This window comes from Pimephales promelas, chromosome 19 (genome assembly GCF_988280905.1).
Source record: "Pimephales promelas chromosome 19, fPimPro1.hap1.1, whole genome shotgun sequence".
Classification (NCBI taxonomy): Eukaryota; Metazoa; Chordata; class Actinopteri; order Cypriniformes; family Leuciscidae; genus Pimephales; species Pimephales promelas.
Genome location: NC_142787.1, coordinates 16,195,057 through 16,217,407, shown reverse-complemented (window position 1 = coordinate 16,217,407; position 22,351 = coordinate 16,195,057). Strand labels below are relative to the sequence as shown.

At 36.1% G+C, this 22,351-nt stretch overlaps 1 protein-coding gene across 4 annotated transcripts in view; it reads left to right on the top strand.

Moving 5' to 3' along the window:
• Positions 1-22,351, top strand: part of ptpn13 (protein tyrosine phosphatase non-receptor type 13) — a 73,038-nt gene that overhangs the window by 7,150 nt on the left and 43,537 nt on the right. For all 4 annotated transcript variants that reach the window (XM_039672732.2, XM_039672740.2, XM_039672725.2 and 1 more), the window contains exons 2-6: positions 10,262-10,381; positions 18,014-18,189; positions 18,875-18,940; positions 19,717-19,902; positions 21,177-21,270. In XM_039672732.2, the coding sequence (XP_039528666.2) occupies positions 10,267-10,381; positions 18,014-18,189; positions 18,875-18,940; positions 19,717-19,902; positions 21,177-21,270 (637 nt within the window). In that variant the 5' untranslated portion in view covers positions 10,262-10,266. The remainder of the gene's footprint in view (positions 1-10,261; positions 10,382-18,013; positions 18,190-18,874; positions 18,941-19,716; positions 19,903-21,176; positions 21,271-22,351) is intronic.

Below are 22,351 nucleotides of genomic sequence, written 5' to 3'. Positions count from 1 at the left end.
CCAGTTCTTTTTTTGGTGGAAAAGGGGTAACTGATCGGGGTTCAGAGCCACCCTGTGTGAATTACAAGCACTATTATTACAAAATGGGTCACAAAACAAACTGACATTGGATCTAGCAAACATTGAATGTAGAAATGGTTTTGGCATTAAAGCATATTGGGAGTTGAGGAAATTAAGCCTGCACAATATATCGTTTCAGCATCGACATCGAGATGTGCTCATCCATTGCAGGATGCGTTATGGCAAGGCCTAAGTAGGATTCGTAGTTGATCCTTATGGATCAGGACCCACTGTTCTGAATGGATGCGATTTTTAGTTTAACAATCACAGAGTGAAATTTATCATGTAAGTCTAGCCAGTTTTAACACTCAAGTGAGTTTAAAACATTCAAGCGCAAGCTGACGTGAAAAAATAATCATTTCGGGAACTCGCACATGCACACTGTTTCAGAAACAACGCAACACAACGAATACAGTTCTGAATTATTAGTGAACGTAAACAGCTGTGAAAGAAAATTGATCCTGTATCTGTATATTGGATCCGTCATTTGGCATTATAATTGTCTTACATTTTACAAGTACATTTTAGATGATGACTTGTATTCTGGAAAATATGGTACATTTTTATCTTTCACTTCTTTGATTTATTATTAACAATTGTTTTACTTCATAAATTAAACATTTTGAGTCTAATTGGCTGCATAGATTATATTGTCCAGCCCTGGCGGAACTTGTGGAGGAAAGAAGAGGAAAAAAGGCATAAGTTGATTGGCATAGTTCTGTTCCCCATAGCAACCTTGTTTTTTTTACTAGAAATGGGAGAAATGGAATGTAATGATAGTCTTCCTGAGAAGTGAGAAATCATGATGAACTTGCACAAGCAAAGTGGTGGAATAGGAAAAGAGATGAAGATCAGGGGCGGGATTTATCTTTCAGCCAAGTAGTGACTCATCCAGGGTAAAAGGGAGTTCTTCTGCCTCTGGCATGTAAAAGTGTGTTTTATTTTATGCTACAGAAAATATGCACTGATTCATCATGGTGCAGTAATCTGGTCCTTCCAGTCGCCTGTGTTACTTACTTCCCCATGAACTGCAGACAGAAGCCTACTGTTCTGAGCTGGCTTTAGCAAAGCGTGTTGTCAGGGATTATTGTGCAATTGACATTGTGTGTACACACCAGAGGCGGACAGAGTACACTACTTTATTACTTGAGTAAAAGTATAGGTACGCCTTGCTAAATTTTACTCAAGTACAAGTAAAAGTACTACAGTCAGATGTCTACTTAAGTAAAATTACTGAAGTACTTGTTTTTAAAAGAGTACATTTTCTAAATACTTCTGCCACAGTGCTTAAATTTACAGTATGTACAGAAATGTCCTACATGGAGTTATGAAAAATATTAAAAATATAATATTAAAAATAAAATAATTGAAAGTAAAATCAAGTAATTTTCATGTTTTTACCATGTTGTTTTACTTAACAATTAAGAATATTCTGAAAATTGAAATAGTCTGTGGAGTTGAGGCCACGGGTTGGCACATTCCCCGGATGGACCTGCTGCATCTTTATCCATTGTTTTGTCCATGGTTTCGTCTCTTATCTAAATCTGACCATGGAGTTGACTTTGGCGGAAAGCTGAAAGTGATTTTTGATAGGCTGTCCCAATCAGTGGCTCCTGCACAATCCAATCACATTTGAGAGAGAAACAACAAATTGAGGGTTTCCGAGATTTTCTTTTTTTCCATTTTTTTTTTCTTTTCTTTTTTTCTTTTAGAAGTAGTAACGGGTACTCATAATTATGGATAGAAATGTAGTGGAGTAAAGAATACAATATTTTCTTCTCAAATGTACTTGAGTAAAGTCTCCCCAAAAATGATACTCGAGTAAAGTACAGATCTCCTCAAAATTGTACTGAAGTACTGTACTCAAGTAAATGTACTCCGTTACTGTCTGAACACACACACACAATGCACTTTTTGTATTTTGTCCCATGCCAGTTTGCACACAACAACAAAATGAACATTAGCCTAGAACATTAGAACATTACTCTCCTAATTGCTAATTGTGTGATAATATAGTTAGTTGCATTTTATTATTCCTTTTTGACATTGTCATAACAGACCTACAATCTATTTTTAGGTCATGGCCCACCAGTTAAAAACTATTTTGAAGCTGAAATATTTTTGTGTCTATGACCTTATCAGAACAGACTTGTGGCCTATTTTTTGGCCATGGCCCACCAATTGAGAATCACTATTTTGAAGCTGAAATGAGAAGAACCTTATTGGAGGAAGCATAGTTGCTTCCTGTTTTATGTCTTACAAGCTTTTTAGGTCTCAATGACCTGTATTTGCAAAATATGAGGTATTCCTGGCTCTCAAGTTTTCCTTATTTTTAACACAGAGAGAGAGAGAGGGGGAGAGGGAGAGAGGGAGAGAGGGAAGGGGATCCAGCAAAGGATTGTGGGAGTTTGGAGTGTTTTTTGCTTTTTTCGGTCAAAAGCATCTCCAAGAAAGATTTTCGGCTCAGTTTACTGGCATTTGGCTGTTTTTAGAATTACAGATGATTTAACCGGGTCCAACCACAGATTAATGTTATGAGAAAATTAAACATCCTCTCTACTGGGCTTTGGTGTTCTGTTGGAAACTGTTAGCCCATGCTTAAAGAAAAAGATTGCTTCTAGAGTTTTATTCTTGAATCTGCATACTGCCAAGTTCTGCAACTAAATGGAAAATCCTGAAATGATGACTCCTGTGTCGGGCATGAGCTTGTATCATCTGGAAGATGACTTAAAGCAAGCGCTGTTCTCCTATCTCATTAACCCTCTGTCTCTACACTGAATACAATTAGTGTAGGATTTACTCTGAAACAGTTTTCATTCAGACATTCTGGTAAATTTCACAAATGATTTGGTAAGTACCATTGAATTAAACAGGGGATTTTTAAGTTGAAGTAGAAAAACTAAAATAATATTTACTTGTGGAAAAAAGAAAAAAAAAATTTTTCTTTTTTTTTACAACTTCAAAAAGTCCAGGAAAGTTTATTTTGGGTAAAGGGGTTTTACCCACATGAGGATAGTGATGAGATATCATGTTTGACGTTTCAAAGTTGAATCCCTTTAAAATCCTCATTACTGTGATCAGGAAAACCCTGACCACGCTCATTGTGTTTCCCCAGCTCGCTCGGCACTGGGGGAATAATCTTGGCCTGAATCTACTATCCATTGCAGCTCTTCTTTCGGTACTGACTAGTTTTAGGGGCTTAGTTTCATGTCTCAGCTCATTGCTGCTCTCTAGAGAAAATCTTAAATCTCCATAATTTAAAAGATCCGACTTGACCATTATGGAAAATAAACTGCAAAACTGCCTCATTAAGAAATTCACAGCATTGAGCAACTTGGTATATAACTGCCCACATTTACATCGCAAATCACAACCAGTGTTCAGTAAAATGGTGGTATACTTACAGTAACTGAAAATAAACCTGTAAAAACATTTTCATTAATTGAAATACAATAAATGTTAACTGAAATAAAATAAAATATACAAAAATAAACGTAACTTTGACACCATGAAATCAAAATGGCCAATTATTTATTTTTTTTGAGTAATATTGCAACCTTTGGATGATTTGTCTTTGCACTGCACATGATTATTATTATTATAATATTATTTTAGTTCATTTTTTAATTAAATAACTTCCCCTCCATCTTGCAGCAACATCTCTGATGATGTTTTTGCTGGGGGGTAAACTGAGGGGCAACTTGTCACTCACATTAGATTAACCAATAGCAAGTCACAAGCATCCAATCAATTCCCCATGAACAAAATCAAGTCCCGCCCCACATTTGTTCTTGTTTGAGAAGCCGATTCAGATGTACGTCACAATAGGGAAGGAAATACGATCACAACTTCTGTTTCATGCTGAGTCTGACTTTAAACTTGTTTTGTTTCAGCCAGTTGCCAATAAGTTTCTTATTTTCATTTAGTTTAACGTACAAAATAACTAAAAATAACTGAAATGAAATGTATAAAAGCGAAATTATTAAAACGTTTAACTAAAATTAAACAGAAAATATAGAAATAAATTTTTTCTGCAAGAAACCTTGATCAAAATTATTAATGGACATCAGGGGAATTGCATTTAGTATTATGACCTTTTAAATGGGCTTTTGACCAAGCTTAAGTTGTTTGTGTGTGATTTTGGTTGTGTAAAATACACTTTAAAACAGAATTTACTTCCTCTTGAAACATTTTCCCCAGACGTGCTAGATTTCTCCCTGAAGTGATTACACACTGCATAACCCAAATTCTCCTGCAGTCTTAAGCATTTTAGTGCTGCTCGAGGTCTTTTAACATTTTTAGAAATAACTGACACCATGCATAATGACTAGGAAAGGATACTTTACATAATGAAATAAACCCTCTGGTGCTACAGTATGTTCAAAATGGAATGCTAGCATATATCATACTGCATCATGGTGTATATATTGTATCTGCATGCAGTATGTAACATATTGTTCACACATGACTAAGTTGCACATGTAATTCGGCAGAATCGGAACCCATAATAAGTACAGTTTGATTGCCTTTTTCCAGTAATGGACATTAACAAAGTATTTTTATTTTGGGAAACTTTTACTTTTTCTTCACTTTGACCGGTGGTGTGAAAGTGAGTTACTAATGCTGAATTTTAGTATTTATTTTTGTAATTAAAAATCATATTTATGTAATGACTGTCAGTTGTTTGTGAATTAAATCTGCTGTAAAAGGCAGAGCTGTTTAAGCCCATTGTACAAAATCCTTGAATATTGACATGTCCACATTTGTGTATTACTGTTTTTAACAGGGAAGGTTTTAGATAAAACTAAACAACATTAAGATAACTCCAATTATTGCCCATACATCTTCAGTTTCAGATGATGTGAAACTAATGCTTGCATAGTGTTTTTTTCTTAAAATGTTTACACATGTCTGCATAATCTACTTGAAAATAGATCATTCAAAATTTTGTCAGACTGAGCTGTAGCCTATTTAAAGGTCCCCTGACATGGGGTTATTTTATTATTTTATGTTTCCTGGGTTTTTTTTTAGATCAAAAATAGTCATAATTTAAAAATAAAAGATGTTTTTCCCTGCCTGATTTTAGCCTCTGCTTTGAACGCTCTGTTTGAAGGGGCGTGTCTGCTGTGTGATCGGCCTCTGCTGTGATTGGCTGACATGCTTGCATATGAAATAGCTATGTATTACATGAGAACCTCTCTCGAATACTTTTACTACAGCTATTATACGTTTTTACTATTACAGATATCGAGATTACTGAATCATGTTTTTGAAGTATTTAGATTCTCATCGCATAAAATGTTGCTGTGGTGAGCATTGAGCAGCAGATGACAGTCTGTCGATCACGAGAATGATCTTATTGCAGTTCCTGCACTCTCTGCTTTCACCAATGCAAACACGATGATGTACATACAGTAAGAGCTTCGTTGTGCAGTGTAACGCAGTTTCTGTTCTCAAAAGCCTGGAAGTCGTCCGCTCTCGTCGAGGTAAAAAGCTGCACTTGAACTCACCGAGAGAACTGCAGCCGACTGTCAGCTAGAATGTGCGTTCTGCGCCTGCGTTTAATAAGCCAACTGTCTATTTCTGCTATATATTAGTCTATATTCGTCATTCAAAAAGGAAAACCGACGCTGCCGGCTGCAGATACACATACTTGCGTGCTTACCGTTTTGAATATCAATCCTGCTAAACACTTTCTTTAAATAAGATTATTTTCATCCTACTTAAAGAAGCGATGTGAAGTTGATATGTTAGTCACTGGGTTGACTTACTGATGCATAAACAGTATCGAACGATTTTGAGAGAAAGATTAACTTACCTGTCTCCTGCCTGTTTGGACCATACAAAACTTTGGGAGTTGAGTCGGCGCATTTCCAGAAAAAATAAAATTAACCCATTGTTTCTTCAGAGGCGCGGATGAAGGAACTAAAAAAAACTTTTGTGTTCATTTGTGCATCCTAACACTGAGCAACTGCCATGTTTCGCTTGTTTGCAGGCCATGATATCTCTCGAGGGAAAGCTCAAATCTCAAAGCTATGCGCCTGTGTTTGTACGTCCTGTTCCTAGCTCGTTTTCTCATGGTCGGGCCAAATTCTCTGGGCGGGCAAAGCAGAGAAAGGGGAGTAACCTTTCCCCCATATGACGTTATATAGGGGGAGATTCAAGATCAGCGCGTCTGAGATGCAGACAGATGCAGAGAAGAGAAAAATAGCCAAAGCTCGGTTTACACCGATTGAAAATTCTAGACACGAGGGGACCAATTACAGTCTAGGGGAACTCGTATTAATGTTAAAAAACCTCAGAAAATGAAAATTTCATGTCAGGGGACCTTTAACCCCAATCTGTGTGTCTAGTACATACAGTATGCATTGCATTTTTTCTGTTTTTAAAGGAGTAATTCACTTTAAAAAAAAAAAAAAAAAACTTTTGCTGAAAATTTACTCACCCCCATGTCATCCAAGGTGTCCATCTCTTTCTTTCTTCAGTCGAAAAGAGATTAAGGTTTTTGATGAAAATATTCCAGGATTTTTCTCCATATAATGCACTTTACTGGGTACTCTCCTGTTCAAACTCGTTCATCAAAATGGACTAATCTTTTTTTGAGTCATTGGTTCATTCAACAAACGAAATGAATGAACTGACTTGACAAAAGATTTGTTCATTTTGATGAACGAGTTCGAACAGGAGAGTCACCAGAACAGAGCAAGGCGAGCTTTTGAGCTTATAAAAGTTCAACTTTGTTATTTATTTATTAAATGAGCAATTGTTTCACTTGATAAGACCCTTATTCATCATCTGGAATCGTTTAAAGCCCTTTGAACAGTTTGCAATGAAACTGTCTTTTGGACCTTGAACCGTTTGGTGTCCAATAAAATGCATTATATGGAGAAAAATCCTGGAATGTTTTCATCAAAAACCTTCATTTCTTTTCCACTGAAGAAAGAAAGACATGGACATCTTGGATAACATTGGGGTGAGTAAATTATCAGCAAAGGTTTCTTTAAAAGTGAACTACTCCTTTAAAGTATTTTAATGTTAAAAAATCTGCTATGTATCAAAAAAAAAGTATTTTGTGCAAACTGAAAATTTGCATACTGTGCAAAACTACTCAATACTGCTTTAAAAAATATGTGGTAGTTTACCATTCCAAAAAATATTCATATATTCATAAATATTCATATTTATATTCATTTGGCTGACACTTTTATCCAAAGTGACATTTATCAGTTCATGCATTCCCTGTGAGTTGAACCAGCTATGACCTCTTGGGTGTTTCTCTACTGGAATGAATGTCTGACAGTGGTTCTCTCCTGTTCTCCTGTGGCTAAACGTACCGGTGGGAATGACCCAGTGCTCCACTGCACCCTGAGAGACGGGGGGAAAACATTCCACTCGTTGGCTGTGTTGGAATAACAAAAGCCGAGGAAAACAATCTGCATACGACAGCCCCCCACACTAAAGGCTAATGAGGCATGCGGGAGGGGTCCGGATCATACTTTCCTCTCCTCATATCCCTCTTTCAGAGAGTTTCACATTCCCAATGGCATTCCTGCATAAATATGCGCCTATCTGTAGTAGAGCTTTCTTTCTCTCATGTGGAATTAGTCGCTCTCATTGGGGCCTGAAGTATCTTAGATGGAAGGTGATTGCCATGTCTTTTAGTGCATTCTTCATTGGGGTTTGGTTCTCAGAAAATGAGATTTAGAGCTTTTTTTAGTTAATATAGCCATCGTTGATAAACATTCATTTTTACCCACACACTCTCACTCTCTCACACACACATACACCTACACCCTTAAACCTGTTTTTATATTTTATCCAAATTGTAATGATGGATTACAGAATTTTTTTTTAACTTTCAGATAACATGAATTGATAAATTGTCCTTTTGAGCCTTTTTATTGCTTGTTTGTGATTGTATTTAATGTAATTGTATGTAAATTGTGTGTGTGTATATATATATATATATATATATACAATTATGCTTAGTATAAATATATATATTATTTTTTGTTCTGTAATTTTCTCTCAAATATGGTCTCAGGCTTTATTAATTATTTTTATTCAACTACCTTTATCTCTTATTTATTCATATGAAAATGAACAATTCTAAAAAAGTTGATCTCCAAACATGACCGAAGTCGCATGTGCTCTGATGTTTCATGCATGCACGCGTTGCCTAAAAAAGTCTGACTCCACAGTTCAATTGAAATGTGACATATAACCATTTAGGTAGCCCCGCGTAATGCCCGCTCAAAAGTAATCCCTTAAACCCTGAGCTTCCTCTGTCTCTCTTGCCTCACAGCATGCTGGGATTTCCAGGGGTTTATGGCTCTTTGTAACTACAGCTGTGGCAGCAGTGCAGAAGTTTAGACATAATGACGAACAATTTCACTGCAAGTGTTACTGACCCCACCCTGACAATCAGACCTTACTGGACACACACAGGTTTGCTTGTTTTGGTGTGACATTATGGTGATTGATGGACTGTTTTTTGGATCAGCTGTGCAGTTTCAGGAGCGTTCTCTCTTTCAGAATCACATTTAAAATGGAAGAATCAGAGATTTTTCTTCACCTAATTTAGCTGTGTGGTATTCTGTAGAGATGCCACTCTAGCTTCAGCAAATATATGAGTCGGCCTCCTGAGGTCAACACAGTATGACTTATGAAATCATGCTTCAGGAGAGAGGATTAAAGATTTGTTCTTTCTGGGAAGAACACATGCGTGCAATACCCAGTCCCTCCAGAAAAACGCGATTATGCGATCGATTCAATGCAAAGTCCGCATATTTATGCGGGGGCCGCATTTTTTCAAATACGCCGCACTTTCGCCGCATAAATTGCCGATTTCCGTGCAAAATATGCGGGGTTTGCATAATTTCATAATCCTCGCATTTTCGTTGCAAAAAAAGTCACATGTATCTTAGCAGAAAGTTGAAAAATGTTGCGTTTGCTTCACACAAGAGCAGCCATTTCCCCCTGTTTCCATGGGAACGTTATGAAGTGACGCAATTACGCGACGCCAGACAGATGTTGGGGGAATCACTTTTTTTTCTCTTTTTCATCAAACTGCAATTTTTGCAAGTTCCCTCAATTTTTGCAAATTCCTGCAATTTCATCGCATAAAATTGCATAAATATCCCGCATATTCCATTGCATTTTTAAAGAAAACGGGCCGCATAATCAATCAATTTTTTGCCCACAACAATCACAAAAAAACTGCGTTTTTCTGGAAGGACTAAATACTATTATGGTAAATGTTATATATAAATCGCAATTTTTTTCACACATTTTTGGAAATTACCACAACAAAATCAGTCATTTTGATCGCAAAAATCACACAAAAAAATCGTGAAATCCTGGAGGGACTGAATACCTTGTTAATTCTTTTTCTATATCTATTCTAGATTAGTGTTGAAGTATATAATTTCTGCACCACTAATGACACCAAATGGAAAAAAATAACCATGAATGTTTTACAGCTCCTTCCACCCACCCCTGTATTCCATGGCCATGTGGGCGGGGCAAATAATAAATACTCATCGTCTAATGTCATAGACAATGACATTAGACCTCATGTCATATGCCCATAATGCTTAGGGATAAAATCAAGCTTTGCTCTACTTTATTTCTAGATGAATATTGTTACCCTTGGAAATATGGTGCATTTTAGAAGGTAAATTTGCAGCTGTTTCTTTAAGCCAGCATGAAATCAAAATGACCCCCTTTTATTTAATACATATTTTTTGACTACATGGGTTAAGGTCAGGTTTAGTATCTAGTTATGAGTTATAATTACTATAATATGTACATAGTTGCCTATATACATTGGGAACAGGACTATACAATAAAGTGCGACCTGATTGATCAGTTCATGTTATACAAAAGAAATGTTTTTATCTTTGTAATCTTTCGTTACTTGCCCCTCTTCTAAATGACTTTGTCTGTGTTGGCTGACATCAATTGGTTAACAATAACCAAACAGCTATTTACTGTAGAATTTGTTTTAGGCAACTGTTGTAGGTGATGCAGCCTTTCTACAGTTTTGCCAAGTTTGCATTAATAGCAAATTCTCAATATATATATTTGAAAAAAGATCCTTTTAGATGTGTAGAGAGCACTTGTAAATGTCCTTGATGTGTTATGCAGAATGTTGATGGTGATTGCATGAATAATGTTGATGTGTTTTGTGGTCCCGTAGGCAGCATGCATGTGTCTCTGGCTGAGGCGCTGCAGGTGAGAGGTGGGCCGTTGCAGGAGGAGGAGGTCTGGGCCGTCTTGAACCAGAGCGCAGAGAGCCTGCATGAACTCCTCCGCAGAGGTAAACCACACTGATAACTCCCACATCTCCCGAGGGTACCCAGCCAACTCCAGGCCTTGGGATGGCCGAGACAATCAGAGACCTTGGATTGCAGTCTGGTATCTTTGGAGCACATAAGAACGTTTGTTGATAAAACATGTCCAAAGTATTCAGCAATCTGCTCAAAATACACAGGGTTTTTGCAACTGAAACCAGCTATCTGGCTTCCTTTGGTTAAAGTGCAAGCCATATGGTTGCATAAATGCGGTGTAAACGCCAGTCGTCCAAAACTGAAGGAAGTTATATGAAGGAATCGGTTTCAAAAACCTAGCTAGTTGCCTACAAGTCATCATAGTCATGGTCCTTATGTGAAGGTAGTTCCAAAAGGTAGATTTTTTTTTTTTTTTTTTCATTTGGACAAATTGAAAGAATTAAATCCCACAATGTACTGCTAGAAGATCAGTAAAAAGGAATGTATCCAAGATGGGTGACAAATTGAAATGTTGGTTATACATATACTTAAAAAAGAACTATCACCATTGAAAGCAATTGTGAGTCAAGTCTCCTATTAATTAGGGGTGTCACGATTCTAATTCTTATTCTAATGTCACGGTTCGATTTTACTTTTTTTTTTTAAAGCACAGGTTGCTTTGCCATTTTTAGACTAGACTTCTATGCAATATCATATCTGACCTTTGTTTGCAATGTACCACAAAACATTGTCAAATTTTAAATAACTTGTATCTTCAGTCAGTTGGAAACTAAAGCAAATTAACCTCCTCTAGTTTCGCTTTTGTAACTGTAGTCTTCACAGAATAAACAAACAGTTGTTGTTTAACAGATAAATCTATGTTTTTCTGGTGCCTGCGGAGATGGCCTGCCATTTTAGTCGTTCTGTCAGTGGAAGAATTTCGTATACACGCATAGCAGAGCTTTTTTGAAGCGTGAAAATTGTCAACATAACTCACTGGAATTCCAAAATACTTCCACACCAGTGACTTCAATGAGTGAAAGAGGAGGGGGTACAAGTTCTGTCGATGGGTCTCCTGCATCTGCAGTTATCATGCTATCCTTTCACTGGCTGTAGCAAAGTTAGAGGAGGTTGACTCGTAGCACCATGACATGGGGGCATGGCAACATCAAGGATTCCATTTTTTTAATTCGAAGGTCGAGATTGTAACTTAATTTTGGCCTAACACCTTTGACACCCTTACCTATTATAGAGCATGCGGCATGAATTCTGCAGGTTTGGGTTTGATGAGTTTTTAATGAAACCATCATCTTTGACCTTTTCAGAACCTGGTAGCTTCTGTTGATAAGTAACATGCAGAGAATGCTGCTTTATTTAAAAAATGTGTGTTCCAAACAAGTGCAGTGCCATTAAGAGTGTCATTTTTTAATAGTTTGTGGAATGTTTGTAGATTTTCATTTCATTTCATCCATTATTGCAATTTATACTTTGCAGTCACGTGACTACCATGGATGCCTGGCAGGCAACGAATGGGTATTTTCAACCTAGAGTCCTGTAGTTTCAAGTCTTTCTAGTAGCCATCAAGTCTTTTAGCGAGCTAGCTGCATAACTATGAAGGTAGTTAAATTGTGTGAAGCAGGCAAGTTTTTTTTTTTTTTTTTTTTTTTGATAACCGAGCTGTAATAATTCCTCCGTCTATAAATAAATCTAGCTCTACTGTTCTCATTGAAAACCATAAATATCACAAACCTCAAAACAACCCATCACACACTTATGAAATGTACAAGATGTTCCGGTTTAACATTTTGGAAGGAATCCATTATCTAGTAGTGGAATTTCATGCACTAACCTTGTGTTTGTGTGTAAATTACCGTACCATGGTAGTAAAGATGTCCACCAAAAAAACAAAAAAAACAAACCCTTTTTATATGATATAACTTTATATTTATATTACATACTATTATGTCGCTAAAAACCATAATGCAGTCTGGAAAAGCAAGCATTATAGCACTTCATGGAAATGCGTTAAAACACTCAGAACACCTAAGCAACCACATAGCGATTTTGTTAAAAACAATGTCACTTTTGCAACTCCATAGGCAAGTACGAATTTTTTTCTTAGAACATGTGAAAATCTAGTTAAAATCTGTCAAATTCTTTTGGATGATTGTTGCTATAAGATTAGAATAGCTTTATTGTTGCAATGACCACAATAACTTTTTTTTTTGTCGAAACTATGGTTATCATTAGGGGTGGCTATATGACCTATCTGAAAAACTTATATAAAGCACTAGAAATAATAAATACTAAATGAATTGTATATCAAATGTATAAAAAAACACCTGCATAGTCTTCTGTGTAAATTAAATATACATTTATTATCATTAAAGTTACAAAAGTGCTTCAGTCAAGGGCTGTGAGAGATTTTGTTGTTGTTTGATTAACATTAATAACGAAAGCAGGTAAATTTGGATTAGGGATGCTCCGATACCATCTTTTTCAGAACCGGTCCGATACCAAAAAATCTGAGTATCGGCCGATACCGATCCGATACCAGTGCAGTTTTTTTTTTCCAACAAGTACAATTTCTATAACTCTGTGTGTTGACTAATCACTCTTTTGTGTGTTAAACACAATCTATTTAATACAGACGACTTCATTTTAAAGATAAACAACAAATCCCAAAAATATATGATCATAATCTATGACAAAAATGCTATTATAAACTAGATTAGTGGGTAATACACATTGATCTTTGTATTGTTGTAAAATACATTCCTGAAAAACAAGATAAGAAAAATCAAAAAAATAAATGATTTTAGATATAGCCATGGCTTCTGTAAAATTGAGACAACATGTTTTAAATGTATAGCACAGATGTTTAATGAGGCAGCAACATATAATAGATAGGACAGAACAAGAAAAGCTATTAATAATCTTTCATTGCGTCACAGCATTACGATATGGAAGGCTCAGTACAGTGCGGCACAAAGTGCTTATGCGCATCCCAAGCTGAGAATGATGCGCTTGAAGCCAAATGGAGTCACAATTGAGTCCGCATTGAGAAGTTCAAAGCACAAAGGAAATATATATTGATGGACAGTGTATTATACATTATCTATCTATTCAATAGTTTATTGAGCCTTTTCTTTGAACAGTTTTAAATTTCAGTGACTGTGCGCGTGAAGAACAATTATAGTGCTCTGACTCTGTTGTGCTCTAACCGACAGCGTCCGGCACTCGGTAGAAAGTAACACAATTAAGTTACAGCAAGATAAAGTTGCTTTATGCAAAACCATTGACCTTTATCTACAGATCAATTATAATAGTATTAACACTGAATCATCTTGATTATAGTTTCATCATTGACCGTAACCGAATGCGACACGCTGTTTGAACGCTGATTAGAGAATGACTGACAGCCGCAGCGGAGCAAAAGTTTACGTGATCTTCAATTTAATGACTTAAATATTAATTTCTTTCTCACATAATGGCTTCAGAACACTTATAATAGAGTGCACGGAAACTTTATGGTACTTTGGAATGTTTCTGTGCCTTTTGTGGGGCTTAACAATAACAGAATAGTATACGCACAATATCGGATTTGGATCGGCCTCGTCTGATCGATTCCCTTTCCGGCAAAAATGGCAGTATCGGAGCCGATACCGATCCCGAGTATCAGATCGGCGCATCCCTAATTTGGAGTGCTGTCACTTAAAGACCGACTGCACAGATCCAATATACTTTTGGATATACTTTTACCATATACTATAGTTTTCTTTCTTAACACAGCAACGTCACATGAGCGCAACCGTGATAAAGACGCCAGTCCAAAATCTACCGATATATCGCCCACCCCTGGTTATCGTGGTGAGTTTTTGGAAGGGGAACTGGCAGGGATTGTTTGAAATAGAAAAACAAGAAACTGAGGTCATGTCTCTATGACTTAAAGTGAAAACCCTTCAACTTCTAAAGAAAAACCACAGACCACAAGTATGCCACACATCTCATGCTGTTTCCTCACAAAAATATTTTTAAATGTGAACAAAATATTTCACTGTCCACATTCGCTTGATTGTCCTATTCTTGCAAACAATTCAGTGCCATTACAAGCCTCAGATTTATCAGTACATTCGGCATGATTCTTTTGTAGAGTGGTTATTCTTTCAGTTAGCATTGTCTTAAGCCAATTCACTCATGTTTAAATGTCATTCGAATAAATCTCCGGCTTCCTCAAAAGCTGTCAGCGTAGGCCCGACCAAAAATAGCTCCTATCAGTCTGATTCAAAGAAGAAATCTTTTTTTTTTCTGTCTCTGGAGGGAAGGGTAACACTTCTGTGAAATTTATGAGAAGGCTTACTCAGCCGTATGTCCGTCCTCTGTCTCTCAGAATGACTGTGTGGGCTAGTGTTGTGTGTCAACGCTGTGAACAAAAGCCTCTTTATTGTCCTTGCACCCTGGTTTCCTAAAGAGCAGTCTGGTGGGCAGTTTGCGGTGATTGAGATGATGCCAGCTCCTCTCGACCGATATCTGCTGCCGTTCCCCGCATAGATCTTGAGGCTCTCGACAAGTCTTTCTCACAGTCAGTGGACAATTGTCATTCTGTCGTCATCCCAGACAGTCGTTGCCCCCTTTATTCAGCAGACCTGGCCATTAGCCAGTCGGGTTTGGAACGCAATTAAGCCTTTGTCTTCAGGGTCGAGGAGGACGATGATGATGATAAAGATGATGTAGCCGCTTCGGTATGTGTTTGCAGGGAGAAGTAGGTCTCTCCTCGTCTCACAGTAGCTTGTTATCTGGCCTTGAGCTGCTCTGGGGTGAAAACTTGCTGGCAAAGGTCCCTCTTGACAGAGTTTGCAGAAATTCTGGGCCCTGGACGAGAGTCATGGGACATGACTTGAACAAGTCAGCAAGTTTGCTTTGTATAACATGCCGTTTTAGTTTGAAGGTGTTGCTTTTATAGTTTTATGTAACATAACATATGTTGTGTTATGTATGTTATGTTCGTACACACACGCATATATACACTTTTTTTTTTCTCTTGGTTCTGAACAGATTTTTTATTTCATAAATATGGCAGAATTTAAATTTTTCACCTGTATTAAACTGTCTTGAAATATGTAGGTATTCTGCTTTCAGCAAAAGCAATATTTTTGGAGGTTATTTAGCATGATATAAATAACGCAAAAGTTTCCTCTATATATATATATATATATATATATATATATATATATATACAGTGGTATGAATAAGTTTTGGCACCCATGCTAAAGTTGCCTAAAAAGACGAATAAAAAATCATCTTTTGGATATTGATCTTAATGCCTTAATTAGAAAAATGAGGAAAACTCCAACCTTTAAGGACACAAAATTTCTTTGTGAATGAATAATGTATCATAAATAAATAAATGTTTTTCCTTAAAATACAGGGTGCATAAGTCAGGGCACCCCTATGTTAAATTCCCATAGAGTCAGACAGATTTTTATTTTTAAAAGCCAGTTATTTCATGGATCCAGGATAATATGCATCCTGATAAAGTTCCCTTGGCCTTTGGAATTAAAATATCCCCACATCATCACACACCTTCCACCACACCTAGAGATTGGCATGGTTTTACTTCAGTTAGCCTAATAGCTGGTTTGATTTGCATTGAAAGATGACCTTATGGAAAGTACCCCATGCCAATCTCTAGGTGTATTTTAAGGAAAAACATTTATTTATTTATGACACATTATTCATTCACTAAGAAAATTTGTGTCCTTAAAGGTTGGAGTTTTTCTAATTTTTCTAATTAAGGCATTAAGATCAATATCCAAAAGATGTTTTTTTTATTCGTCTTTTTAGGCAACTTTAGCATGGGTGCCAAAACTTATTCATACCACTGTATATATATATATATATAATTTTATATAGCCAAATATATATATATATATATTTGGGCTCGAGAACTGCAGTAGATTATATATATATCCATTCGGGCTAGTCTCTGATAGAACAGATAAACTTATCCGATTGACCCGTTCTGAGATATTTCGTACTGTGCGTCAGCTTCCTTCAAATTAACAACTTGATGACTCTGAGCTTTAGCATGCCAGCATTTTCAGCTTTTGAGAATTAGTTGCAGTGCATTGCTAAGAAAGGTATGTGACCTGTGTAGGCCTATTAGCAAATTATTTTAATAAAGGTGCAGGAATATCTGTGCTGGAAGCTAAATGAGAGAGTGCACTGCTATATTTTCACTGTGAGGTTCAAATGTGGCCAGACAGTTTCCACAGGAAACATGTGTTTACTTTGGGATTTCCAGTGCTTTATAGCATCGCTGCTTAAATTAAAACAATGTTTTGTTCTCTTGATCACATTCTGACATTATTAAAATGTTTCTGTTAATTTATTTTGTTAATTTGAACAAACCCCTAACTCTTAAGTACAGCATTAGGAGCATAACTTGTTTGAGCTACTGTCACTAAATGCCAAAATGAACCCCGAGTCTTATGTGCACCAAGGCTGAATTTATTTGATCTAATATACAGGAAACAGTTTTTTTTTACTGTTGAATATATTTTAAAATTTATTTTATTCCTGTGATGCAAAGCTGAATTTTCAGCATCATTACTCCAGTCTTCATTCCCTCATGATCATTCATAAATCATTCTGACATGCTGATTTGGTAACATTTCTTATTATTATCATTGTTGAAAACTTCCAGGATTTTTCATTCATATGAAATAGACATTTTTGTTTAATTATAATACAAAATAATATAATATTATAATAATATTTACTGTCATTTTAATCAAGTTAATGCATCATTGCTGTAAAAAAGCATTAATTAAAAAAAAAAAAAAAAAAAAAGTTCTCACTGACCCATAACACCCTATTATCAAGGAGACAGCATTTGCTTTAGTAAATAGAAGAATCACAATTTTAATTGTATTCATTTTGCGATATTGCTCTGGTTTCCTGGTATTCATGCAATAATACTAAGTAAGTTTGTCAAAAGCAATTCCACATTTCCACTGAATCTCATTCTGTAATAGATGAGTTATTTCTGTACAGCTGTTCCATCCAAACCGCAGGGCCGTATTGCAAAGGCTCCATTGTTTTGCGCCTACAGCAGCACAAAAGGAGAGGAAAAAAAAAACATCAAAAAGAAAAATGAACTGTCATACAGAATCATCTTTTTGAGAGAGAACCCAAGGGCCTTGTATTTTAAGGAAATGCACTCATTCACAGAATAATGTAGCTCTTTATTACATGTCTTTGTCCGGATGAAAAGAATTTGCTTTCTACCAGCAAATCTTCAAAGTTCCTGAAGCGTGCACAGTCAGATCGTGCTCTATGAGGCCAAGGCCATAATCTCACTTGTAACTGTCCCATAATCAACACAACTTTTATTAACTTAGAAATTCTTTCAACACAATGCTTTTTTGTCACTTTACAAAACCGAACTTAGACAAATTTGGATTTCTGAACTTGATAAATCCCATAGACTGATAAAAAAAGAGCAGAGTATTTAATTAATCAATTAATTTCTCAATCTATTCAGTCAAGCAATCCATCTTTTCTGTCTGTCTATATGATTTATTCATTTCATATTTATATTTATTACAGATTCAGATGTCCTAAGAGCTGCAGTTGTGGTCAAGTTGGTGGTAGTACTCTGCATGTTTGTTTTCCCTCAGGTTCAACAGATCCATCTGCGTTGGGTTTCATCATTTCTCCATGGTCGCTGCTGCTAATGCCTTCTGGGAACATCTCATTCACGGATGAGAACGTGACACAGAAGGACCTGCGGGCTTTCACTCCTCCAGAGGTGCTGAACGGTCTCAACCTCACCTCGCTTTCTGATATGGAAAAGGTACCTTATGTAGTTTGATTGATTTTTGTCGGGCTTGTTCTATATTTAAAATCTCTTGTTTTCCTTTCTCGTTTATGACTTCTTTTATCAATTTAAACTTGCTAAGGTTAAGGTTATTCAGAACAGTTTTCTTTTTCACTTGTGAATGATGGCATGTAAATATGAGAGAGAAGTTAAAAGAAGTTTATTTATTGTCTACTTTCATTTCATCATATAACCATTTCCTTTATGTTTTATGCATACATAAAACAATGTATGCATCAGCTCTTAAAGCATTTTGACAGTACACTTCTGTGTACACATGACATTCTCCGAGAGAGACCGATACACCACCGCATGAGTATTTGCAGAGAAGTTAAAGGATCTTTTGCATTCTTTGGCAGACTTTTGGATATTCTGTGCCCAAAGCTATTCTTTAGTAAGAGGAACAGACAACTAGACGGAGAAGAAACACAGAACTATGTAGATGTGCTTTCACTGTCTAAAAAGTTTGATGCCGATTAAGACCTGAAACATACTGTGGGCACTGTGGGCTAACAAATGCTTTTGACAACACAAGCTCGTTCGCACAGAAATGAGGCTGTCTGGTGTTTCTCCATTTTGTTATGTGGACTAAAACATCAAATGCAATCATATAAACTGCTCCATTGTCACATTACATTTCGGTTTTCTTTTTACCTTGTAGATGCACATGTATTCACTTGGCATGACGTTGTTTTGGGGTGCAGACTATGAGATTCCTCAGAGCCAGGTGAGGCTTTCAAGGCATTTATTGTTTATAATTCTAAATTTTACTTTTAGTTTTTTCATTTAATATAGAAAATGAGTGATTTAGAGTGGTTAGTACAAAGAAAGATTGGGTTAATACAATTTAATTTGATTCTATGTCATTATTTTTAGTTCTTTATAGAGCATCACAGTGTTAGCTTAGCAATATGCTAATAACTTTTAAGAATCAAGTCTCTGCTGTTTCATTCTGCTGTTCATAGAAATGTCATTTTAAATTATGGAAATTAATTCAGTACAAAAGGAGTGATTTAGAGTGGTTAAAATCATATTAAATCTTAACCCAATATTTGTTTGTACTGTGTATTTTTTTTGTACTTAGCAACATGCTAACATCAATTGGAATCTATGGAGAATCCCACCCTGCAAAAACTCATTTCACGGAGATGGCACAAAAAATTATATTATACTATTATATTAATTTGCGTAAGCTGCCTAACATGGGTTTGTTCATTCAATAATATTTGTGTGCTGAAGCCTAAAGTGGTAAGAGTCTGAAATCGCATCTTAATACCAGGTGGAAACAGGCTTTGTCACTCGCTCGAATTCCGGGATATTGTATATAATTTTCATATCTATATTTGTGAGACTCCTAGACCCTCCGTAAGAGGTGGGATTTCTGCCATTGCAGCATCAAGTTAATTTATGGAAATAAATTCAGTTGGCCCAGACAAATAATAGATTTTAAATGACTCGGCATCTTCTTGTATCTTTTCACTGACCTCTTCTTGTGTGTTTTAGCCAATGAAATTGGGAGAACACCTGAACAGAGTCCTGCTCAACATGTGTGATGATTCCACACTCAGCCGACTGTCTGCACGGTCGGTTCTGGACACCTGCAGCGCTCACATCCGTAACTCCAACTGTGACCCTTCTTTTTCATACGTCAGGAGGCTGGTGAGACTTGTTCTTGGCAGTCTCTCTCAGGTACGTGCCTGTGTGTTTTTCTCAACATGCTTGTTTTTGTTGTTTAGATTAACTAAGGAATGAATTGGGGATGGGCAAGTACATAAAGAGCCACTCTGACTCAGTGAAACCTAAACGTTTGAGTCTTTTTTTTAATTATTTATTTATTTATTTTTACCATTGAATGAGTTATTTACTTGCAAATCAGACTACAGTCATGTTATTGTTTTCTGTTGTAAAGGCTACTTTCTATTAGCAACGGTATTTTACTTCAAGTTTGGATACTTATTATTTAAAAAAAAATGTATACAGAATAGTTATTATTCAATTTTTTAATTTAGCTCGGATTCTTGGTTTCCAACTATGTTTTTGTTAGTTGCTCACATCCAAGCAACAATGATTCAGCACAAAGTGTGTGAACAACATACTGTTCCTATTAACTGAACTGCCTGCACAGTCCAGCCCTATAAAACAGCTTTCAATTAAAAAGGTAGTTAACAGTCTTTCCTGTGCTTGTTTTCTTATGTTTGATGTCACATCCTGTTTCTCAGCTACACTCTCCCCAGTGGTTTAATTGCACAGTGATACAGAGTATTGCCAGGAACTAATTTCTGTCAATCTTCTAATTTCTGTTGATGTATTCTGTAAGTGATCCCTGGGGTTTACCTCCCTGTGAGCAACACTCATCTTTATGTCTTCCACCACGTGTGTTTCTTCTTCCTCCAGTAACCCTGATTTAGAGTTAAAAATTTGACCATTTTATTCAAAAGGTGTTTTGACATTGTTCTAAGGCCACATAAAATCAATTTTCTCTGCGAAATTCTATTTTATTTTCCCCAAATTTATTTTTCTGGATGTTGTGTGTTATTCATTTGCTTCATTAAAAAACACATCGAACAAATCAATAACAGTTTATTTTTAAGTATAGATATAGTAACTTTTAAACTATGTCTTTAATTGATCCTATTTTTTTTGTTTTTGTAGCTTAAATGGTTTGGTTGGCTTGATGAAAAAAAATATATTGTGCACTTTAAAGTACACTACTGTTCAAAAGTTTAGGGTTGGACATAATTTGTAATGTTTTTGAAAGAACTCTTATGCTTTTATTCTATAAAAATTAATCTGTAAAAACAGTAATATTTTGAAATATTATTACAATTACAAATAACTGTTTCTGGTTTAATGTTTTAAAATGTAATTCCTGTGATGCAGTCATTTTCTTTGCTTGTAATCCCTTTCTCTGATTAGAGTGAATGATTTTGTCTTTCTCATTGTGTGCATGTGTGTTTGTTTAGCTGGACGGTCTGTTGTCAGAAAGCGAAAGGGAGTCACTTCCAGAAAGAAGTAAAGAGATTCGTGAACGTCTGCGAGGAAAAGGCCTACCCGCAGGTAATACATACAAATCTAAATGTTAAATAATATATAATTAATACTTAATATATTGGGCATTGAAGCTGGGGATTTCACTTTTTAGTAGTATGGGAGTCCTTACGTTTTCATTCCTACGTGAATAAATATGTATGCATTTGATTTCCACTTTTCTCTTTCTCCCACACACACACATGCATACCCAAACTCTAGCGTGCCAGTACACGTTCATATCTCAACCTTCTGGTCCTCTTCCTCGCCAACCACTCGTTTGAAGTTGCTGTTGATATTTGATGATATTTTGATTGTAATCACAGCTCACACGTTGTCCTCTTTCTAATAATGTCAGACTGATTGTTCTAAGACCATGAAGCGCTAAGCTTTACACTGGCTCATCACACACCATTTGTCCAGTTCTAGAGGAAGTGATTCAGAATGTAAACAAAGCAGGGCTTGGTACTGACATGACATGACTTAGGCTGTGGGGTGCTTATCAGAACAGAGGGATAATAGATCCTCCCTGCCACAAGAGACAAGCCAGAACACAACCAGCTCCAGACTCTGGAAGTGTCAAACTGAAACTAAATTGGTGGAGAGCTTTCCAGATAATCATAAGATTGCAGATAGAAGGTTCTGGGGAATTTAGTGAAATGTATTTTATTCGTCGACTTTTAACATAAATAGTGGTTCTGAAGAAAAGTGTTTTCCAAATCATTTTATGATTGTGTAATCAATGGGATGTTACAATGCACAGATTGTTTATGCAGTATTTTAAATGAAATGCTAATATACTGCTTATTTCATACTGCATAGTATTCCTAAAAAAATGAATGCTTTTATTCAGCTAGGAGGCAGTCATTTAATCAAAAGTGACAGTAACGACATTTATAATGTTACAAAAGAGTTCTATTTAGCATGCACAGTATACACAATGCAAATATAATAAGAGTAGTATGCTATTCTGAACATAGTATTCATAAAATGGTATTCCAGAAGTTTCCACTCTTCCATGTATATTCTGTGTTGTATGCGGTAGGCGGTGTGTTATCATTCTGAAGATAAAGTTTTGTTCTAGTTGTGTTTTAAGACTCCACTAACATCC